The sequence below is a fragment of the Larus michahellis genome, chromosome 7 (assembly GCF_964199755.1).
Source record: "Larus michahellis chromosome 7, bLarMic1.1, whole genome shotgun sequence".
In the NCBI taxonomy this organism is placed as follows: domain Eukaryota; kingdom Metazoa; phylum Chordata; class Aves; order Charadriiformes; family Laridae; genus Larus; species Larus michahellis.
In genome coordinates this window covers 7,269,217-7,291,856 of record NC_133902.1, presented here as the reverse complement: position 1 = coordinate 7,291,856, position 22,640 = coordinate 7,269,217, and the positions used below count along the sequence as shown (strand labels likewise).

The following is a 22,640-nucleotide window of genomic DNA, read 5'->3' as shown; positions in this document are numbered from 1 at the left end:
CATGTTTAAAGCCACTCAGAATTGCTGCTCATATTACTACTCAATACTTAATTTCAGCTCATGTTATTAATAGCATTATCTACACAACCAAAGAAAATGAGGTACGTCACGCGCATTCTTAGCTATTTTAAGATTGTGGGTAAGTGATCCCCTACTTTTACTGCAGTTGCCTATGAAACACACAGAAGAAAACACCATAAGGCACTCTCCACTCTTGATGTTCCCTTAAGTAAAGCTTCCCTGTGCGTGGAAGGGTGATACAATCACACTTGAGGCCCACAAAGAACAGTAAAAACCCTTTTTTTTCCTGGCAGATTTTGCTGACATTCCTCCAACCCAGAAGAAACAAGGTGCCACAACTAATGAAAGTCACAAGGTAAGTATAAGGCATTAGGATTTTTTGTAAATATCACGTCCTTCCTGATTTTCTATCAACCTGTTTGATTATGCCATATACGGGGAAAAGCGTGATAGAATTAATCAGTCTGCTGGAGTGAACGCTAAAGGAAAGATGAGCTTTGGCAAGTCTATTGCTAGCACTGAAAAAGAAAAACTGTCACATACAAAAAAAAAAGCAGACCTAAATCCAGAAGCATGTCACTCAGAAAGTGAGACATGCTATGATTTATCAACGTAACAAAAATTGATGGGAACATAGATCTCCCATTTCAAAGTGTTGTCTCTTTGTAGATTAAGAGTAGTATCTGTCATCAGGAAACAATGGGAAAAGAAATATGTTTGATAAAAGCAATTCTGTACTCTCTTGTAGGCAGAAAACCAGTGTGTTTTTGGAATGGTAGTAAAGGATTTCTCTGCAGTTCCATCCTCAGCAGCAAAAAAAGTGTTGTGACAAGAGGAAGTACAAAAAATTAATAACAGAAGATCAAATGAAAGGAGTGGCTTTGCAAGAACTGACTAACATTTACTCCATTTCAGAAAAGTCCAAATAGCATTGTAGAAAGAGGATGCTTGCATCGCCCCCAGAGTGCAACAGCAAACCCGGTGCACAGCAGGCAGTGGCTTACCGCTGTGGCACAACAGGGCAGCTTTCCCTTTCAAAGAAAGGGCTTCTTTCTTCTCAGCTCAACAGCTGCTGCACACAGGGTCTCCAACATCTTAGCAGTTTGATTGTTGTAGATAGAAAAAGCAATACCAAAGCATAAAACGTGTAACAACTTCATGAATGTTTTGCCAGCAGCTGATACAATGGAAAGCGCATCTCAAAACAGCAGGGCAGCGGAGTAAAACAAAAACCATGGAGCCAGTACTGTCACGTCATTTGGCACATCTTTGCACTTCCCTTAATTCCATTTCAGATCTTGGAAGGGAAGGCCAAAGCATCTTATTCACTAATTAAGGTTTCACATGATTCAAACACTGAACAAACAAAGGACATCCTCAAATAGAGAAACCTGCCAGCCTTCATGACCTTGCCAACAGACTGATGTCTCAGTTCAGTGCTTTCACAACACAGATAGTGAAAGAACTCTGGACAACCGCATACACAAACATGTATGCATACAAACACATGCACACATTTTTATGCTGCTATGGACACCCTGCCACTGAGGATCATCCAAAAGTTACACCTCCCTGTTTGAGTTAAGGACACTCCAGACACCCTACAGACAGGGGTTAAAAAAAAAAAACAAAAAAACCAAAAAAACCACACACCACACACAAACAAAACGACACCCATAACATTAAAATAACAGACCTCTGTTTTATGGTGTCAAATGGCTATTGATAGTAATTAATGATTTTAAAGTTCTTTACCAAGTAGCATTATCTAAGATAGTATCATGCCTGCAATCTGTCCAGAGTCAATGAAGAGCTGCTGCTGAAGCCAACAAGGCAACAAAAAAAGTCTAACAGCTTGCCATCTGCTCAAACCACTACCTCACACCTCATTCCCCTAAATACAGCAATAAGCCACAACAGGACGTAGATGACCAGATTGCTTAGCTGTCACTTCAGCTGAACACGCAGGGGCTGATGATGTGTTACAGTGGATTCTCAAAACCAAACACGACATGTTGCTGCTGGACAAATAACTCCTTCAACGTTATGCCTTGCCATTTTTGTGGATTGATCATACCCATTCAGCAAGGTAAGGCATTAGGCATTAATGAAAATTTTGCCTACTATATTAAGTATTTGCATGTGTTTTTATTATATAAAACATACTGTTAAATGATCCATAGAAGCCTTTGGCATTGACTCTCCCTTTGGTTAGAAGGCCAGCTACTCGTATGAGCTTTTGGCCTAGCAGCTCCTTTCAGCTACTATATTAAAAGTTAGGCCTGGAATATTGAGTAGACTCTTGAGCAGATTCTTAGCAGTAGAAGACAAATTCCAAGGAGCTGGAGGTTGCCAAATTGTTGCAGCTTGAAGAAAATTGGTACATTCAAGGAAGGGAGCAATTTGAAGTTGTTATGCAGCACTTGGACACCACAACGATAGGCAAGAGTTTCTCCACTCATTTCTCTTTCTCTTATCACTTCCTGGCTGTTTCTTCCACTTTCAGGTAGTTTCAATTTATCCTTCCATTTTTACCCACACAGTTAGCTAACAGCCTTCTAGTTGAGATTCTGCTAGTTTTAGCGATGAGCTACCAGCCATGCATCCGTGCAAGCTGGTGCCTGTATGACCTTGAAATCTTCCGTGTAGCCAATCAAAAAACACCTTTAAACAGTGTTTTGTATCTCCCAGAGAGCATCTCTCAATTTTTAGCATTAGATATTTATTACTTTATGGCATCCAAAGCACTGTGTGACCATTAGCCAGCTAATACCAAAAAAATCACTCCTCTCCCAGCCCGTTACTGTCTAAGTATCAGCTCCTCCATTTTGCTGAAGCCAGCCTAGGGAGTTCTTTTTGCTTGCTCCTCTGCAGGAATATTAAAACAGAATGAGAATGAAGATAGCTGTTAATTTTATGTCACAGCTAGGAAACTGAAGGTCTTCGGATCACACTTTCTCCTCAGTCTTTTAATTGCAAAATTATACTTCAAGATTAGACACAAGTTTCTCACCTTCCTGTTTTCAAGCTACTAGCAAACAAAACCAGACAAAAACCTACATTTTTTTCCCTAATCTGCAGAGCCTGCACAATGCTTTAATTTCAAATAGGTGAAATTCTGCTAATTACTAGCATATTCTAACAGCCCTTGCGACTTTACAGAGAGCTGTGTCAAACTAAACCAAATTATAGGTTTAGTTTGTGCCAATCTTTTCATCATTATCACTAATTCCCTCTGTGGTTTATGTCCCCGCTCCCCCCCGCCCCAGCACGTGTCTTACCAGGTTCTTTGAGCCTCTGGCTAGCATTGCTCAGACGCTCCATAATTATTCATCACCCTAGATCCATCAACAAGAGGTTCACAGCATACTCTTCTCACATTTTGTTTAGACATTAGGTACAATAGCAGGTAATAGAAAATTGAGATTTTTGAGGCAAGAGATGTGGGGATTTGGGTAGAATCAGATGACTAACAGAATTTTTGCTAAAAAAAAAAAAGAAAAAAAGAAGGGGTAAAAAAAAAAAAGGGTTCTTGAGCAGACATAATGCCTTTCTTCTTTTTCTGGATAAGCACTAATCTAGACCCTAGAATACTCCCACTTCTAGATATGATGCTTAGTAACCCATTCCTAATTTCATATTAAATGCTAATTAAAACAATGGGTATGTTCCCTAAATAAGTTAGATCATAACTTCCTATTCCAGATCCCACACTTTTTGCCTTTGCCATCAGACATACACTGAATCCTCAGTGCTTTGACCAGCAGTGTCCCGAGACCCTCGCCTGGCATCCCAAGTCATTCGGCCCCACCATTCCCTGTAGCCACCCACAACCTCCTTCCCTGCCATTAGACTCCACCTTCTGAGATAAAGATGCATGCCCTGCATCTGCATAGCACCTAGCACAACACGATCTTATCATCTAGAGCCCTGGCTGTGAATTATACAAGCAATAAATCATCAAAACCAATTTTTTTCTGCAGATTAATGTTATATAAGTTATGCCTGCCATAAAGTATAAACAGCATAAAATGCACCTCTCTGCATTCCAGCGTGTTGTGAAAGATCATAAAAGCACTTAATATATTATTTAAGCCAGTTAAGCTAGATAGCACAACTGCAGTAATTAGCAACAATTCTCCAAGTCCCCATATGCCAGACAAAGGATCATGTTTAGCATTTTCAGGCTGGTAGGAGGGAATCAGAACATTGCAGAAATTAAATGGCATGCACTGCTTTTTTTTTTTTTCCTTCTGCCTATCTCAGCACAGCCTACATTTCACTACAGCTACCCCACTGCACTATCATTACAAGAGACTGAAACCCATCACGTAAAGAAGGCTGGCCTTTTTTGCTTTTATAATTTTAAGCATAACAGGGTGTTCAATGCTTTAAGAAAGAGAAATGAAGCCACTGCTCTTGATAACTACATTCTGTAGGTTGCAGGGGAATTTCCTTGGGTTTTGCTTTTTTCTTTCCTTTTTTTTTTTTCTCTTAAGTAAAATGAACAACAAAAAAATACCCCCAAAACCTGACTTCCTCTGGAAAAATCCATGAACTGAAATAAGTGTTAAGTGGAAATTTAAAAATACTCCAAGCACTGGCCACCCTTCTCTCATACAGGGTCAGGCGTGGGGCAGGGTGATATGAGGCACAGGCATGGGAGCAGGGGAAAGACAGGAAATGCAAGGAGGGATGTGCACGAAAAGGGCATCAGTGACAACAGAGGGATGAGACCTGAGTCCTACCAGGAGACTGAACTTTGTTACCCCTTGCAACCCCGGCACACATCACATGCCCTGAAGCCTCATCACACTTCGTGCCAGCAGGCAGCCAGCCCAGCGGCACTGATTGCACTAGGAATAGTAGCCAGTCTGACACTCCTGTGCAAAGAACAAGATCACTAGAGGCAGATACCAAAATCTTCTAAAGGAGCAGGGAAAAGATGGAAAGAAGATCCAGATTGGAGAGCCTCTGCCGTAAAGGGTGGCTTTGAAATTGCGGGTGCCATGACTCAGAGAGGGGAGAGACCTGATGCAGGCGGTCTCCTGGCTCTGAGCCCCAACTGCTCCGACCAGTTGTTATTTTCCATCCTCTTCATATGCACAGATACAACATGGCAAAAGTTTTTCCCCATTGAGTTGTTTAGAGAAAAAGCCTCAAGACTGGGAACAAAAAACAGGAGAACCCCTTCTGGTGGCCTAACATTTTACTTCTCTATTGCAAAGAGAGGAAAATCCCTTTTTATTCCACTACAGTTTTTATTATTTTATGATTTATTTTATTATTCTGTTCCTCTCAATTGCAAAAAGAGGAAAAACCTCATGGAAGCGCAGCTGTTTTCTGAGAAGGGCTTGCAGCATGCCCAGGGCAGAGCTGTGAACGTGGGGCACAGGGCACGCACAGGAGGAGATCTGCAAACTCCTCGCTTTATATCCCCAGCAGAGAGCTGTGCACAAGGGGGCTCGCACTTCACTCTCTGAACCAGCAGGGGTTTTCCCAGGAGTTAATTTTCTTTGTATATAACTGAAAAAAGCATCACCAAGTTCTGTACAGCCTCCCTGAAGGTATTCTTGTCGTGATGGGCATTTATCTACCAGGTTGTCTTCCTCTCTCTCTGCTTCAGGCTGTTTTCTTCCATTTTGAGACTAGGAGAGCTCATTCACTGGCTCCTGGAGCAACTGGCTTTCCCACCTGGTTATGCCCACCTTTCTCCCTTGCTGTTGATTTCAAGCCCTCTCTCCCCTCCCAAACAGTGCTTAGTTCTCCCATCTCTCCCTCATTTCTTTTTTTTTTTTGCGCCCTACCTCTACATTGTGAGCTCCTATTTGGCTTATACATTTGGTGCCTCTCTGCACATCTTGCTAATCCCGTGCAAACCCCTGCCACATTCCCTAGGAAGAACTGACCTTTTGGCACAGGCATACCAGTCTCATCATTTTCCAGGCTGCTTCTATTTGTTACTAAGATGGTGGGCAAGTTTGTTAGGGAGAGTGAAGTGAACAAGGCAGATATTACCTACCACACTTTATATTACATGATCCAAAAGAGTAACAAAAGAATTTAAATTATCTTCAATATTAAGAGGTATCCAACTTGTTATAGATTTGATTTTATAAGCAGCAGCAAAGGGATGGGCTTATTAATATATCATTAACAATGCCTATTTCAATTTGCATAAGAAATTGAAAACTTACAAAGCCCAATAAGAAAGAAAGCCTTCAACTATCCTGTTTCCTACAGGCTGCAAGTTGCAAAGTATGGAGGAAGCTGATAATGCTCTTTCAGTTCCTGAGGACTTCAAGCAGCTTAAAAAAATCGTTATATGATATTAGCAAACACCATTAATAAGTTCACTAACATCTGACTAAAAAGCTGAAGACAAACACAAAACTGTTGAAGCATAAAATAATGTAGGAACATCTGAAGATACATCTATTGACAAGGAGGTGTCCAGCGCATGAAGTTAGTCACTTTGGGCACCGTGGAAGGTTTGGGTAGTGGTGTCTTCCAGTACGGGAATACTTGGAACACCCCAATCAGATTTTACAAGAAGTGGATAAAAGAGGGACAGATATATTTACAGCTTCTACACACCACTGGTCACAAATTGTGTTTGGCTTCTTTACCACATTAGTTAAAACAGGCGATTAAATGAGCAACTCCCAACACTTACCAGAAAGGGATTCCTATGGTATCTAAGATGTCTCTAATAATGCCACATAGAAACAATAACTAGGCCCAAATTCTCTTTCAGATCTCTTCCCCTAATACAAGATTTATTAACTTGATATGTATTTATTGACATCCAGCTGCAGGGAGTAGATGTGTCTCCAGTTCTCTGTGAAAGTTTTCATCATCCTTAAGCACCAGGAAAGGAATTTCCAGATCCAATTAGCAAAGCCTCCGCCCCTACAGTCTGAGCAGTTGCACTGAGTATCATTAATCACCCCATCAAATGAAGCATTCACCACCCTCCTGGTAAGAACAAGTTACTGAAAAACATTCCTCATTACAATTCCTTTTTTAGTATTACATTGCAATACATCTAGCAATTATGTTTGGGTTTTATGTTTAACTAAACCACATGTACAGGCAGTTGGTTTAAGTATAATGTAAAATACCTGTATATTTATCTTCATTTATCAGCTCTCCTTCCCTGTGACCTAGCAGTAAATAAATATTGCATCAGATGCCTGCGTATATTACATGCAACCTGACTCATCACATCACACGTGGTATTCAGGCTAAATCTGCCTAAAACAGCAAATAACAAACAGCAGCATAAACCTAGCATCTTCACAACTGTTTCCTTTTTGGCTACATGCCTAGTCTCGCACTGGAAGAGCTGCTGTACTAGAAAACTTGGTTAATGTTTGCACTTGCACAGCTCCTGGAAGACCAAGGCACTCAAGTAGCAGAAATTAATATTCACAAAAGAGCTGTCAGGGGAAAAGGAAAACTTTTCCCTGAGGTGCAGTGTTGCAGTACAGTGTGTTTGACTGGCACATCAGCTCTCTTTGCTTCACGGGGAGAAATAGGAGATGCATAATCTGTTTGTACTCCTGACTTTTCCCCATCCAATTAGAACATTGTTTCAAAGGATTCCTGCCCTTAAGTAGGCAATATAATACAATAAATTTACATAGATGTGGTCTGGGTTATTCCATCTTCTGACATGATACGCTTCAAAGTAGAAATTAATTAATGTCTTCCAGAGGGGCAGGGGGACAGGATACAAACAAAGACTTCTGAGGACTCAAAAGGCATGTCTCATGCCTGATCTCACAGGAGTAGACTCGTCCACAAGACCTTACACAATGAACAAAATGAACTGAAATCTGACTCAGTGCTACCAAAAAAATTCAAGAGACAGGGAAGGTTTATAGCTTTAGTGGTCAGAGCACAGCTTTGAACATGATTGTACAGTTCAACAGTAGAAAAAAGGCATTTTGCAGCCTCAACTGTCTAGTCTCCTGCTCTGCTACTGTACTGAGTAATGCCATAGAAGACAAGATCTCTGCTCTGCTGCAAACCATGTTAATGGACAACTCCTAAATACGACGAGATCCTCAGATGAAGACAAGCCAAGGAAGTCCATCTATACCTCCTGCTTATGTATTTATGGTTTTGGCTGAGATCTGAGTGCAGTGTACACAGAAAGGTAGAAGAACAAAGACTGGGATTTTCAAGGGGAACTCAAGGCCTTCTTCATCCTCTGAAACAGTGAAGTGTACACATGATAAGCCAAGAGAGCCTCTCCATGTTGTAGTCACATGCTCCATGGAAGCTGTAATCTCACAAGGACACAGATAACGGCCATGCAAATATGGGTTATGCCTATGCTAACAACCGTCCCTAGAGCTCCTAAATGGCTTTTAATCTAGCTGTTAATGCGTGTGAAAGCTTGTGCTGAGGCAGCTTCCTTTCTCTTGTGCTCCTGCTAGCCAGCAACACACTCCCCTTCAATACCCTGACTTGAGAGGCAAGGACATAAGCTGGCAACTTCTAGATTTAAACCTTCAGAGGTGAAAAGGAGAGGAGCTGCCTGCCGCACTGGGGACAGATGTCACGATTGCAGGCAGCAAACACAGCAAGAGGGCGGTTGGTAATAGACATTGAGAAACTAGCTACATTTTCAACATCCCCTTCAACCAAACCACCTCTAACATAGTCCTCACAACAACCAGGCTGAAATGGTGTAGGTACACTTATCTGTGCTATCACCACTGCTTCACACTGCATAGCTTACCTTGTATTAAGTAACACATAACATACTGTAAAATCCTAGTATAGGCAAAACAAGTTATAATATACCTCAGATGGTCAAAACAAACCTAAGTGCAAAGTATTAGAAGATAATTGTCTTTGCATCTGCTCAGCACCAGCCTGTGCAAAGCTCCTGCGTCAGAGAACTGACAGCTAAATTTCAGACGTGGGGGAGGAAGAAAGCAGACACAGGAGGGAGAATGCCACAAACATCTTAAGGGGAGGGCTTGTCTTAATGGATTTTTGTCATTATCGAGTTCAATCATGGGTAAAGGCCAGACTTCCCTAAGACAGCCTGAAAAGAATAACCTGTCTCTGTTTCCAGACCCATCAATAGGCACTTTCCCAAGGCTACTACCTGCACCAGGCATTTGGCTCGGCAGGTGCTCAGCCGAGAAACCAGCTGCACAGAGAAACCCTTGACCAAAAGCGTTCAAACTTCTGCCAAGAGCACTGTGGGTCCCTCCGCACAGCCATGCCTGGGGGACCTCAAAGAGAGGGGGCCTTTGTATAGCCCTTGAGATGACTCCCAGTGCCAGAAGTGACCTGGCACAGGAGCACAGCTGAATCACAGCTGCAGCAATTATACTAATTGTCCAAAGAACAAAACAATTGCACTTGTCTGACTGGTCAGGGCATGATGGGAGCCTGACACATTTTTCTTTGTGAAAGCATTTCGCCTTGAAGTAGATTTCCAAACCAAAGTCTCTTTAATTCTAAGCCTTTTCAGATTTCTTCCTGGCAACTGCAATTTATTCTTTCTAAAAAGAAAAGAGCTTTAAAAGAGATGTTACCCAGGAGAGTGAGATCTCACTGTGGTTGGCTTTCACCTCCATCTGTGAAGGAGGTAACCCTGAATTTCCATTACACCGTGATGAGAATTGAGGCCTCAACTCCAACCAGTTCCTTTAAAAACACCTAGGTTGCAGCCCAAGGTCCCTTCTCCTGGTTGCACCTCTGTTCCCCATCAAATGGGACTGCCTTTGTTATGGAGATCATCCCCGGCCCTATGTAAACCAGACTCCCTGGCCCCGGCCTCGAGGCCAGTGCTTCCACGCAGCATGGTGCAGCAGGTCTAGTGAGAGAGTTGGAAAAAGGCCCATCTTGAACTTGCTGAGGGACAAACCATAGTGGAAAATTGTGATTGCTTACACCAGGAGCTGCACCCACACTCGCAGATAGCCAACATGGTGCACACAGCCATGTGTGTGACTCAGAGCTGCACTTTGCACCTCCTTCAGAGGCCAAAATAATATGGACCAATCCACAGTTACAGGTGCTGGACTCGCTGCAGGTGCAAACCCAGCACCAACCAAGAGCCCCAGACACTCCATCAAACTGCTATAGATGCAAGGCAAAGCATTTCCCTCCCATTGCCCACGGGAGCCTTTGACAGCATCGAGCATCCTGATCACTGCCAGCAAGGGGAAAATCCAGGGTTCTCTGCCTGTTTCTTTAGGACCACGAATCAATGGCAAAACTGATGGGGAGAGGTGACTCTGCCCCAGAGGGCAGCAGTGTTGTGGGACTAGAGGGCAACAGCAGTCTCCGTGGTTGGCGGAACTCAGAACCGGTGTCCAAGCACCCTGGTCACCCCAGCACGTTTTGGTCCAAACACAGGTCTGTGGCAGTTTTCCGTCCCTACCTGGCACAAGTGAGGGAGTGGGGATCTGTGTCCCATGGAGGAGATGGGCTTTAAGAAGGAATTGGACAGACCCAGGGCAAGGGACAGCAGCAGGGACAGCACGGACAGCCAGGTGAGCATGGGCAGGGAGATCAGCCCATAGAAAGAGCAAAGCAGAGTCCAGCTTCAGTTTCACCTCTGAAATGTGGTTTGGGATCAGATTTGCAGAGCAGTAATCTTCAAGGGAGCAGAGCATGTCAGGGAGGAAAGGACTGCTCTTCCTACACGCTTCAGCATGTTTTAAAACACAAGCTTATGTTGCCTTTAAGTCAGTTATATAAGTGTTGTTTTCCAAAAGATGACTGGATGAGTTACCTACACAAATGTTGACACAGGGAAAACAGACATTCATTGCCCTTTGCAAGAGAAAATATCCCCCTCCCTGGCCCAGGGAGGTGCAAGTTCAGTGGCTGAGGATTTTGTTTTCAATCTGGCTTTGCAACAGGTCAGCCCCAATACTTTTGCCATCAATAAAAGCTGTGGATGGAGCAGTGTGGTATTACAATGGGCTCATTGTAACCACATATTTCTACTTAACAAGTGACTGCCAGCCCATATTTGATTAATGCCATTAAGAACGAGTGGCCATTGTTTACCTTGTAATTTATTAGAGGGAGGATTTCCAAAAGGGACTTCAAATAGGCACCTAATTCTTATGGACTTTCAATTATAATTGAATACCTAGCTTCATTAAGCACCTCTGAAAACCCAATCTGAAATGATTTGGCAGGAAGAGAAATGCTTCTGAGCCTTAGGACAGGGTTTGTCCTTGGCAGTTTTTTAGAGAGGATGCAAGATTTACATGAACTGGAAGACTAACCTATGGCTTTGGCAATTTGCAGACCACGAAGAATGATCTGGCTGGCACAGCAAAGGAGGCAGCCTTTGTAACTGGCAGTGAGAGTTCTCCACCATGCAAGACCCCACTCATCTGCTGTGCAGAAGGCCTTGATCAGGACACCTTTAAAATTGTGAGATACTGAATAGAATTTAGCAGTAGAAACACTCAGTGGCATCTCTGAGGGAGACATTTGAGAGAGAGAGGGAGTGAATAAAACCCAGGAATCTGGCAGAGGGAGCAACTAAGCAGGACAAGACACTTCATTCTGTAGCTTTCTTTCACAACTGAAAGGTTTTTGCCTCATCATTTTTCCGGCCATCTGGACATCACATTTTCAGTTTACAAAGAAAAACCACCAAACCACAAAAAAAACCAAAATAACAACAAAACAATCACATTTCACATCCACTGTTTTTTGAAAACAAAGTGGGTTTTTTGAAAAAAAAGTTTTTTGAAACAAGTACTGCTACATTATCATTTCACATGACACCATGTACGCCCTTGGCCTCAGTGGTTTGGTTCCTCTGCATCACTTACACCACAGCCACAAAACTCCATCTCACACCATCCTCCCCCGCTGTGGGATATGACCTTCCCATTCCTGGTGCATCATGGCATAACACACACAGCACCAGTCACGGCCCAGTGCGCGTAACAGACAAAAAAAGACAGACAAAAGGGAGGGCATCTAGACACAGCGCTTGCTCCTGCATCATGTGCAAACATTTGCAACACATCCCAGGTTTGGCCACAGGAAGAGGCAGCGTGAGAAAAAGCAGTAAAGCAGTTCCCTTTCCCCTCCCTGCAGAACAGCAGCTATTTTGTAGCCTGAAACTTAATACCTTTCACCTTACAAGGTGAAAGGTATAAAGGAATTCCCAAGTCTTGGAAATCCCTCAATTCCCTTTTCAAGTCACCTTCGACATGCTTCACCTGGGGTGTCACCAACCTTGGGATGTGCAGGAGTGACTCCTGCAGAGCTATGGGAGCACCTAACAGAGGTCCTGCTGGAGACCTACATCAGCTCCCCCATGTCCATGCAGGAGACACTTATGAAAACATTTCAGTGCTTTCCCAGCCAGCTATTTAATGAGTTTATTTAATGAAAAGGAATGCCTGAGATCTGAATTTAAAGTGCTGAACACCTATGCCAACACTTTTTCTTTGCAGTGCAAGGAGCTTTTGAGTCCCTTTAAGAAGTCACTTAGGAAACTGCATTTGCCCCAGCACGTCCCCACAGAGAGAAAACTGAAGTACACGAAGGAAAGTTTGACCATAATTGGGGAGCGCATTGATCTGTTTCTCCAGCAGTACTGCAGAGCCTCAGAGGTCAAGCACTGGCAGAAGTAAGGGTCTCTGCTTAACTAGCACCAGTGGTACCGTGCCGGTGATGCTCCCAGCATGACAGGCTCCTGCCCCTGCTGCTCCATGTGGGCATAGACACATGTACTTTGGCCTGACATTTACAGGCACTGGAAATCGTGTTGGGTATCTACAGGAGATTTGCCTAGTTTGCTCTAACTGCGAAATACTCACAGGTCTTGCAGGAAGTTGTAGCAGAGGCTATGTGGTACCTAGTCCTATCCAGCACAAGGCCAGTTTTGATGTGCTGCCCATCATCAACATCCATTTGCAAGTAAATTGGTTACTTGAGTTAACAGATAACCCTTCCCATGCTTAGGGAAGAGCAATTCTTCAAAAGTTTATAAGATCCGGCGGGGGGGGGGGGGGGGAAGGGCAGGGGAAAACAAAACAAAACAAACTCTGCAAAGGGTATGTCAGTAGTTACACTCACCAAGCCAGAACTAGGGAGCAGAATGAGAAAGAGGATGAAGTTTGTACCCACATGCACGATCTGTGTGTCTGTCTTTCCAAGGAGGTTGTGGCGGTTTGTCTCCCTCTTCTCAGAGATGGATGCAAAGCAGCTGCAGAAGCTGTATACGTACCTCAAGAACAACCAAATGGATAAGTTTCTGGTAAGCAAACAGGAAAGTTAATATCCCATAAGGTATTTCTGCTGTACTAACTTTAAGGGGATAGCTATACTATGCAGCTTACTTGGATTGATCCATGTCAAAGGAGAAACCTGCTACCGAGAAGCCTGTTTATCGACAGGCCATGAATCCTGCAGATACTGCCAGTTCCTACCATAATGCAGGCATGAGCTATCGCAGCCACTGCAGCTTTCCTTGCCTAGCTCTTGGGAAGCTGAGCTTGCGTCCACAGCACCGTGATTTACAATTTTTGGAGATGTTTGCTGATCCCATGTTTCCAGCCGTGCTTAACACACAAAATCTGATCCATAGTTTCATCTGATGATATAAGAGTTAAACTTTGAAACAAACAACTAGTTCAGGTAAAGCCAAATTCGCCAAAGCTCATTTCTGTGCCTGGGCATCAGCTACACAAAGAAACCAAATGAATATTTTCCCAAGAGCACTGACTCCAAAGGGTTAACCCATTTAAGCACACTCGCAGCCAACCATAAACATATCTCCTGAGCAAAGGCTGAGTATATACCAGGAAGTTCAAAGGTCCACAAGAAACACATACTTTAAGAAGTTTATTAAAAAGAAATTAAAAACAGATCTACAATTTATTTCAAAAAAAAAAAAAAAAGAGTCAACTAGGAAATTGTTTTGAGTAAATTAGAAAACAGAGGCAGGCAAGACGTGAGACCTTGTTGGATTACCGGAACACTGCTTGCTTCGCGTTAAAAAGGGAGCTGTGGTCATCTGATAGCTGGCAGTGATAAGGCCATAAATAAGTTTGGGGCCGCAGGTAAACAGCGCTCTCCTTTCCAGTTAGGGAGACGCAGGGAAGCCAGCCACGCGGTTTTTGCTTTTGGTTTATGGGGAAGCAAAACCATTTATTTATTTTTAAGACTCTAAAAAAGATATTCCAACAATGAGGAAATCAAACCTATTGAAAAGAAAAATCACCCCAAACAAATTCCTGTTGCTAGCGTGAGACGCCTGAGATTAATTGGGAAATATTAAAAAAAAAAAAAAAACAACAACAACTGGCAGCCCTGAGAGGCAGGCGGCGACAGGCATTCATGCTCCCTTAAATTCGTGAGCGCTGCAGAGGGTGAATCAAGCTCCATTTCCAGCACAGCCCTTCTTGGAGGCTTGGCCGAGCCCAGGACACAGTCTCGGCTAAGGACAAGGCCCGCTGCTCCCCACAGGGCACACGGCTGAGGGTAGCTTCCCATTCCCACCTCGGCACAAGTGCTAAAAAGCAAATAAGCCCCGCAAACACCTTCCCATCCTTTTGCTCCCCTACATAAAAACCAAAAAACCACACAATTCCACATCTTCCTTTCCAAAGAAGGGAAAAAAAAAAAAAAAAAGGAAAAAACCAAATGGTGGGTGACAAGCATTAGTCACACACTGCATCGTGCGCTATCGGGATGCACCGGCGTGTGCGGGGAGCGTGCACAACCTGCAGCCAGCAAGAGCCTGCCGGCTATGGCTGCGCTGGGGACAAGGCTGCCTCCAAAAAGGCCGACAGAAGAAGCGACAAATTCTGCCATTATGTAACGGTTGACAAATGCCTTTTGTGATGCAAGACAAGTGGGAGAAAAATAGGCATCTTTGCCCTTTGTGGGAAGGGAACAGCAGTCAGCTCCCTGCTAGAGCATAAACAACAGGCTGTGGATCCGGGGAGGGGGGGGGAACGGCACGCTGGGCGCAACAGAAATAGATTATTTGGAAATGCCTCGTTATTTAGATGAGTGAGCATAAAAATACAGAATCAATATGTAATTAGTAAGCGACTGAGGTTGTCAGCATGGTAATTTTACAATTTTGTGAGTTTTGTTAAGAGAGAGAGGCTAGCAAGCAGCCACCCGCTAGCTTTGCTCATCAGTCATCTTAAAATTAGGGATCTACATCCACTTCCCTCCCATTTGGGCTTTTAGGTCTTTTTGGGTTTTTTAATTAAAAAACCCAAAACACATTTGAATTTAAACACTGGTCCAAACTCTCTGTTTTTAGACTTACTGAAAATATCAGACCAGATCCACTTCTCATCTTAGAGCTAGAACAGAGCATCATTTTCCTTTTCAATCTGCTGGCTCCCGGTACACTGCCGAAAGCTGTAGAAATCAGCCCCATATCTCAGTCTAAGAGAGTAAAGAAATAAGGATTCTGGACTGATCCTCAGGAAGTTTAAAAAAAAAAAAAGTGAAACAGCATGACCACTGGCAACACAAAAATTTATTTTTCTCTGGGACTGCCCAGAAGGATGCACAGCACAGGCTCCATCCAGCTCCATGGTACCATCCCACCACCCTTTGGATGTTCAGTGCAGGGACCCATCGCTGTCCCAAGCCATCCTCCCAGTACACAGAGTGCCATAAAGCGACAGTGACATCCAGTGGCAGCGCACACCCATCCACAGCACCCCCCAACCCGGGGCAGAGGGGCTGAGCAGCACCCATGTCCCATTACACACCCTTGCGCCTTGGTTCGAATGCTGCCACCAGCCAGCACCATCGGCTACCAACTGTCTCCCCAAAGCACCTGAGAAATAGTCAGCCTCTCACCAGTGTGCTGAGAAGGATTCTTGCTTTAAAACACAGATTTTTAGGTGCTTGGGCAGACTGGGCTTGGTGAGCTGGGCATCAGTGCAGGGGAACAGAGGCAGTACAGAAGTCATGGCTTTGCAGAGGCCAGCAGGACTGGGTGGGATGGAGCCTCAGATCTCAACTGCGAGGAACAAACACTTCGCGGGGCGAGGATTCGTGCAGACAGTTCAGTCATTTCTCAGCTCATTGCTGCTGCCACCCAACAGGACCATGGTTAAGCAAGAGTTATTGCCCAAGCATGAGTCAGTGTGTGGTGTTTGTTCATATAAATATCTTTAAAAGGTTTTTTTGTTTTTCTTTTGTGTTTTTTTTTTTTTTTTTTCCTCCTTTTTTTTTAAAGCAATTATGCTGTCCTTCAGAAAACCCAGATTCCCATCCAGGACTCAAAGAAGAAAAAATGCAGCAGCTTTACATCATTTGGGGTCTCTGCAGAGATACAAGAGACCTGCAGGAGCACCCAGGTCAAAGACCCAGTCACCACCAACACACCCACAAAGTCACCGCCCAGCAGCAGCACTCGCATAGCCAGTGTCATGTTGTCACCAAGCAGGAGAAGCCTTTTCCTGCTCAAGTAGAGCCACCTACACTTGGCATTTCTGCAAAAGGATCAGCAGGTGAAGACGTGATCAGTGGTGGAGCTAGAGGAGTTGAGCAAGTAGAACTGCTGTCTCAAAAGAGACATGGGAGTAGGAAACACAGCAGCAAGAGAAACTACTATAGCATAAGGCAGTAGTAAGGAAGGAGAAGACATCCCTTTGTTGGCCCACGTCAGTTGGCATTAATTAGTGTGCCTTTACATAGCAATCTGGATGCTTAAAACATAGCTGTGGTTTGCCTTCGGGCCCACCCTAGCAAAGCCACACACGCTTGTCTTCTGGAGCAAAAATGCAGACCAACCTGTAGCAGGCGTGTTTGGTAACCAGTCACTGTCAGCCTGTTTACTCCAGCCAGAACTCCGGCAGATGCAAACCCCGAAGGAGGAATGAGAAAGGGACATTAGAAGCAATTGCTGATGAGATCGGCTTTGCCACAGACAGGTGCCACGGTCTGCCTGCAGAAGGAGGATTTGTCCCACATAAGCCTATTTTCAAGCTGCTAAAATGCAATCACATGTCCTGTGGGAGTGCTCATGCACTCATAACCATCTTGCTTTTCATCTCTTTTCTCCCCAGTCTCTCTATTTACCTCTAAAAAAGTCCAATCTGGTATGTAACAGCTCTGAGGGAGCACTTAAAATCCAAATTGATAAACTAAAAGTCAAAAAACAAGAGCTAGCTAGACAGCATGATCCGGGAGGCTGAGTAGGAGTCCCACACTAACCTGCCGGCTGTGCGGCTCCAGGCGATCCTCCTCCGCTCGTCTGCTCCCCTGAAAGAATGAGGAAAATACCACCCAATCAATTCTTACGCAGATAAATGCACCAGAGACACAAATTGCGTGAAATACTAAAAATTAGTGCAATTGAAATGTAATGAACATAGCAAGGGTTTGGGATTGATGGTTGCTTGAGAACCTGGGTGGAGAGCTGACACAAGCAGCCTGGTGTTCCTATATATTTCTGGTGACAACATCTTTGTGGGGTTGAACCATATGCAGAGTTCACCCAGTAAGTCTCCAGAGGACAGCCTGGGCACACCAGTATCAGCTTCTGTAGGAGACAGCTTCTCAGGGGACTTATGCCTTCCATTTACTTTGTGGGGTTTTTTTGTTGTTTTTAAGGTTCCCAGACAACTTCAGAGGTCAACAGAAAGACAGAAATCAATTAATACAGTACCATCACCTGAACAAAAAGCAGTCTCCATGGTTTCCCAAAGCCACAAAATACTGAAATACTTGCAGCGTCATAGCAACAAGCTACAACCCAAGCAAAATTAAAATTATGCTGTTTTAAACCATGTGATCTTCTTTATTATCATCCTGGAGTTTCCTAACAGCTGTGCACCAGCATCAAGACTTCATCAGGGATATGTAAGTATCAGATCTACCTTTACTACCTCATATTTTTTTTTTTTTTTATAAACCCCAATAATGGAAGAGCAGCATTTGTAAGGAAGCAGGCAGCTGCTCCTTTCCTTGTTATGGCAGAAACCCTCTTCTGACGAGAGCAGGGTCTGTTCCCTGCTCATTTCTACTCAAATATACGCACACACACAAACCTTCTACATGGTCAGCAGCTGTGCTGACCAGAGAGGAGGGAATGGAAGAGGCAGGGAAGAGACTGGTGTACAGAATATATTCTGCTAAAAAAAAAAAGGTCTTATAACTTTTATACATACACTTGCTGTTTTAACTGTTCTAGGCAAATAATGGTCATGAGCCCGTGCACACATCAGTTCTTGGCAGCTGCAGCAGCTGCCATCCATTGATCCAGACAGAGATGGCTGGAGCCCCGTTCTACTGCTGCTGCAGGAAGACACTCATCTGAGAGCTGACGCTCTAGGACAAGAATAGCAAGAAGAGAAAGCAGTAACAAAAGTGGCTGGTTTAGGCTTTAGGGTTGGCTAGATTTAATTTACTGTGGATTCCAGGTTTTAAGAGAACGTCAGAAACATCAATAGCTTGGCATGGAAACCTTTCAGTCTGACCAGTTAAAAAAAAAAAAAACAAACAACCAAAAAAACCCCCAAAACAAAAACCAAAGATCCTTCCTTCCTACATGCCAAAAATCAGATGGTTGGGTAGGGGGCTTTGTTATTGCCTTCAGGTCTGAACCCAAGCAAGAAAAATCCCTCCTAGATCCCTTTGAAAGGGCGGATAACACAGGCCATTTTTAGAATCAAAACAACAGATTTCCTTTTTAAATGGCATCTTGGATCACATCCACAGACCTTGGCAAGAGACTAAAGGCCCTGGCTGTGCTGCCCGCGGAGGCACTGCTGCCAAGCGTGCACAGAAGAGTCTTCATGAGAGGCAGCGAAGGAAGATGTCGCATGTTGCCTTCACCAGGACACAGATTCGGCTTCTCGCATTGGGTTTCACTGCGCATAAGAGCAGACATGCGGTTATACTGGGGAATCCTGAGCACTTGTGTGGTGCAGACCTGGTTCAGCAGCAGAACACAAGGAATTTTCCTTAGAATAATGGAGTATCTCCTTCAGCCAAAGGTTTTGAGCTTTCTCCATAGCACACACTGTATAAACCACACGTAGTATCGCATGCAGCTGCATCAAAAAAATACTGTATGCCCTCAAAATGTCACACTTGTTTAAGATGAAACTGAGCAAGATTAAAGCCTGGATTATTCTACAATTTTTCCAGCAGGACTTGAGGTGACATAAAAGCGACAGGAAAGCTCGCAAGGAAAACTGAGCTCTGCCAGAAATAGCCTCACCGAGTTTCCTGACTGGATGACGTGAGCAAAGAGAAAAGATTTCACCTTTGAAGGTCCCTGCTCTAAATGTATGATGAGAAAACCCTTGGTATAAACTACGGGGTGCATCAGTGCCACTCACGTGATATTACAGGGGTTGCTTTTTCCTGCTGTTTCATTCTGGAGCTGGTGGGCAGTGGTGCTACCACAGCGGACTTGCACAACCACACGGCTTGTGGTGCTCAACGCACATTTCCTAACTCGGGCTGTTTGCTCTTTTCCATTTAAATGGAGCATCAGAGAATTCATGGAAGTGTTGCACAACCTTGGCTTTGGCTCTTAAGGAAAGTAAGATTTTAATGCATAATGTAGAACCAAAGAAGAAAAAAAAAGAAAAAGAAGAAGACACAAAACCCCATTTCCCCCACCAAACCGCAACATGAAGAGATGCAAGCAGAGGCTGCTGTTGACAGCTAAGTTCAGGACAGTAAAGCACACATTTTGTACCACAGGGAGCAGAAACTTTGTTCAGTAGGAAACAAAAGATGTCAGAATAAGCGGAAAATGTACTGCCCACAGCCGTGACGCCTCGCGGCAGCCGGTCACCCTGGGACAGCGATCTCCAGAAGCCGTCCCTGTCAGAGATGCGCTAGACTTTCTGGCAGCCAAAAAGAGCTCCCTGAGCTTCAGAATGACCAAAGGAGCATTTCTCTTAATGCTTAAAGAAACCCCAAAACCCAACACAAAACCCAGAAACAAACCAGGCTCCCCCCAGCAGCTTGCCTTGGGCCAGGTTGAGGGGAACTGTCACATTTCGTCAGCATGAGAAAGAGCGTGATCCTTGCTGATGTCAGGGGTTTGGACTTTGCGCAGACTAACCAGGGGAAGAAAGTCCTTCCTGGAAGGCAGCTTTTTCCCAGCGTGATTTGTTAACTCCCCAAAAGTCAGCAGTACAGCCTCATACCTCCATTTTCAACAGCAAGTTACCTTTACCTGGGCACAAACAATTTGGGTTTTTGTTGTTAATTTTTCCTTCATCCCAGCTGAAGCAAATACCCTTTTTACTGAGTCCCCTGTTATTGGTTTATGCTTGGTAGTTTGGCTTCAGCACTCCCAGAACATCATTGTTCCCCTGGGGAAAAGGGAAAGAATTGAGAAAGTTGTAGGAACACACGCAGATGCCCAGGGACTTGCATCTTTCACCCATTTATATTTTCACAGATATGACGTTATCAGGCTACACCACTGTAAAGGGCACTGCCACAGCCCTGAGGGCTTCAGCCTCACCACCTCCAGAGTCATCCTTGCTTTATAAAAGGTGAACGTGGCACAGAGACCTTACCTGGGCTGCTCAGGCTGCAGCGCCTTCCAGTTGCACTCAGCCTCCTAACAGCTGGATCGGTGTTTAAAGACTTTTTCCTTGAAAATTGAAATCACAAACCTGCGAAGTGAGGAGACACCTCTGCCTGAGCCCAGCACAAAACTGGAGGGTTATAGGTCATTTACAGGCAGATCGAAGACAAACTCAAATGACTCAAACCTGATGGTTTAAAAACAAAAGCTCCTAGAAATGCTGATTTCCAGCCTGTCCTGGGCGCAAGCAGCTACACGAGACACTTTCATGCTGTGACTGCTCACTTGCACAAGACACTTGGTGTTCCTGCAGCTACTTTAGGGGGAAGAGACCAAAAAGCAGGGAAGGATCCACATCTGACAGCAAACGAGGGCTCCCACCCCCTACGGTTCACACCTCACAAGTACGCAACAGGCTCAGTCAATCACCACCGCAGCTCACAACCATCTTCTGGAGTGATTTGCCCATAAAGGCTGGTATCAACATCTTGACTTTGTATCCACAACAGCATCTGGGTATTAAGGATTACAGCAAGTGCCCAGATGAATGTGGAGCAACTGACACATATAGTTTATCAAAAGTAAAAATCTTCACAAGTGCCATTAAGAACCAGAAATAACTTCATCATGCTGTTTGCTTTCTCCTGGCAATACTCTCAGACTGCCCCATCCCAGTGAAACGTGGAAGCTTGGGAGAAAAAGGATTTCCCTGGATCTGGACACCACTACAAGACACAACAACCACCACCCACTCAAGGTCTCTTACAGAGCTGCTCTACAGACCAGCAGCAGCTAGACTGTACCCATCTGCTCCTGAACGCAGGAACAAACCCGTCTGCTCCTCCTCCCGAAGCAGCTGGGATACAGCCCCCTTCCAGAGGCTTTTACGCAGCTGGAGGCAGCAACTCTTCATCAGCATTGCACTTTGAGGGAGGTTTGTGGGTAGATCTGCATAAATGGTCAATCAAATTATCAACGTGACAAGTTGAGAAGAGGAAAAACCAGAACAAAAACGAACCATGGCACCTCTCCCCACGCAAGTGCTCTCTTATTAGTGAGTGCACGCCTGAAAACTGGGTCTGGTCCATGGGAACAGACAGAACTACCTCCCCGTGCAACACAAGATGTTCCGGTGTAAAACTGATGGTGGGTTCATAATGCTCTGAGCACAACGTCCTCCCTTGGAAAGGGCAGGACATTCTTCCTCCTGGGTGTGTGCGGGGCTGGTTTTGTTTTTTTAAAATCTCACTACAGTCACCTACCAACAGCTAAAGGTATTCTCACACACAGACACTACCACACCAACATAGTGTAGTCTGAACTACAGAACTACAAATACCACTTCATCTATTTTGGGAGTGCATTGTCTATAAAGACTCTAATGTAAATAAACAGAATAGAAAAACTAAAGCCATCAAAATCTATAGCCTATTTCATTAAGTGCTTCTGCTTTTTAAATTCAACTGCTGGAGTATCAAAGATCCTAGGTGAAAAGGCAACCACATTTACAACTCGATAGAGCACCAAACACAAAGCGAAGGGGCCAGCTACAACGGAAGCACCCAAACCTATGTGATCAGCGACTTACGGAAACCAAATAAACTCGAGCAAGGAAAATTAGCCAGCCTTACACAGCTTCTTCCAGTAATAATGGCAGTGATGGTATCAGAAGTTACCCAACCAATATTTATTCTGGTTTTGAAGCTGGACACACTCACAGACTGACGGCGTGACCTGCTCTCCCTGCGGTTCATAAATTAAACCGACAGCAACACAGACCGTCCTCCCCTGCTGGGGGCCACGCTGCAGTGAGCAGTGCCGAGGTAGAAGCTGACAGCAAGGCGGGTACCGCACTCCAAGGAGGGGTGCAATTCTCTCCCTTCTCCCAGGAGCCAGCCTGGACGCAGGCCAGGGCTGGACTCACCAAAATAAAGGTAATGTTGGCAAAACGGCTCAGAGGAAACGATGACTGCAGACCCACAGCCAGCCAGATTCAGCGCCCTGGAAACTAACCTCAGGTCAACTTGACTCTAGCCTTGCTCGAACTTACCGTTAAAAAGTAGGTACGGCC

General features: G+C 44.4%; 1 protein-coding gene and 1 long non-coding RNA gene across 2 annotated transcripts; both read left to right on the top strand.

The window, feature by feature from the left end:
• The first annotated feature begins 162 nt into the window (after positions 1 to 162).
• LOC141746290 (uncharacterized) lies at positions 163 to 7,676 on the top strand. The gene is made up of 3 exons (XR_012588297.1): positions 163 to 376; positions 770 to 2,110; positions 6,265 to 7,676. It is a non-coding gene; the product is annotated as an uncharacterized LOC141746290 (long non-coding RNA).
• Positions 7,677 to 11,322: 3,646 nt separating this feature from the next.
• CHCT1 (CHD1 helical C-terminal domain containing 1) lies at positions 11,323 to 19,974 on the top strand. Its single transcript, XM_074594538.1, has 4 exons — positions 11,323 to 11,445; positions 12,486 to 12,661; positions 13,192 to 13,291; positions 16,247 to 19,974. The coding sequence occupies exons 3-4, from the start codon at positions 13,226 to 13,228 to the stop codon at positions 16,637 to 16,639; spliced, it is 459 nt and encodes a 152-aa protein (XP_074450639.1). The 5' UTR covers positions 11,323 to 11,445; positions 12,486 to 12,661; positions 13,192 to 13,225; the 3' UTR covers positions 16,640 to 19,974.
• The last annotated feature ends 2,666 nt before the right edge of the window (positions 19,975 to 22,640 follow it).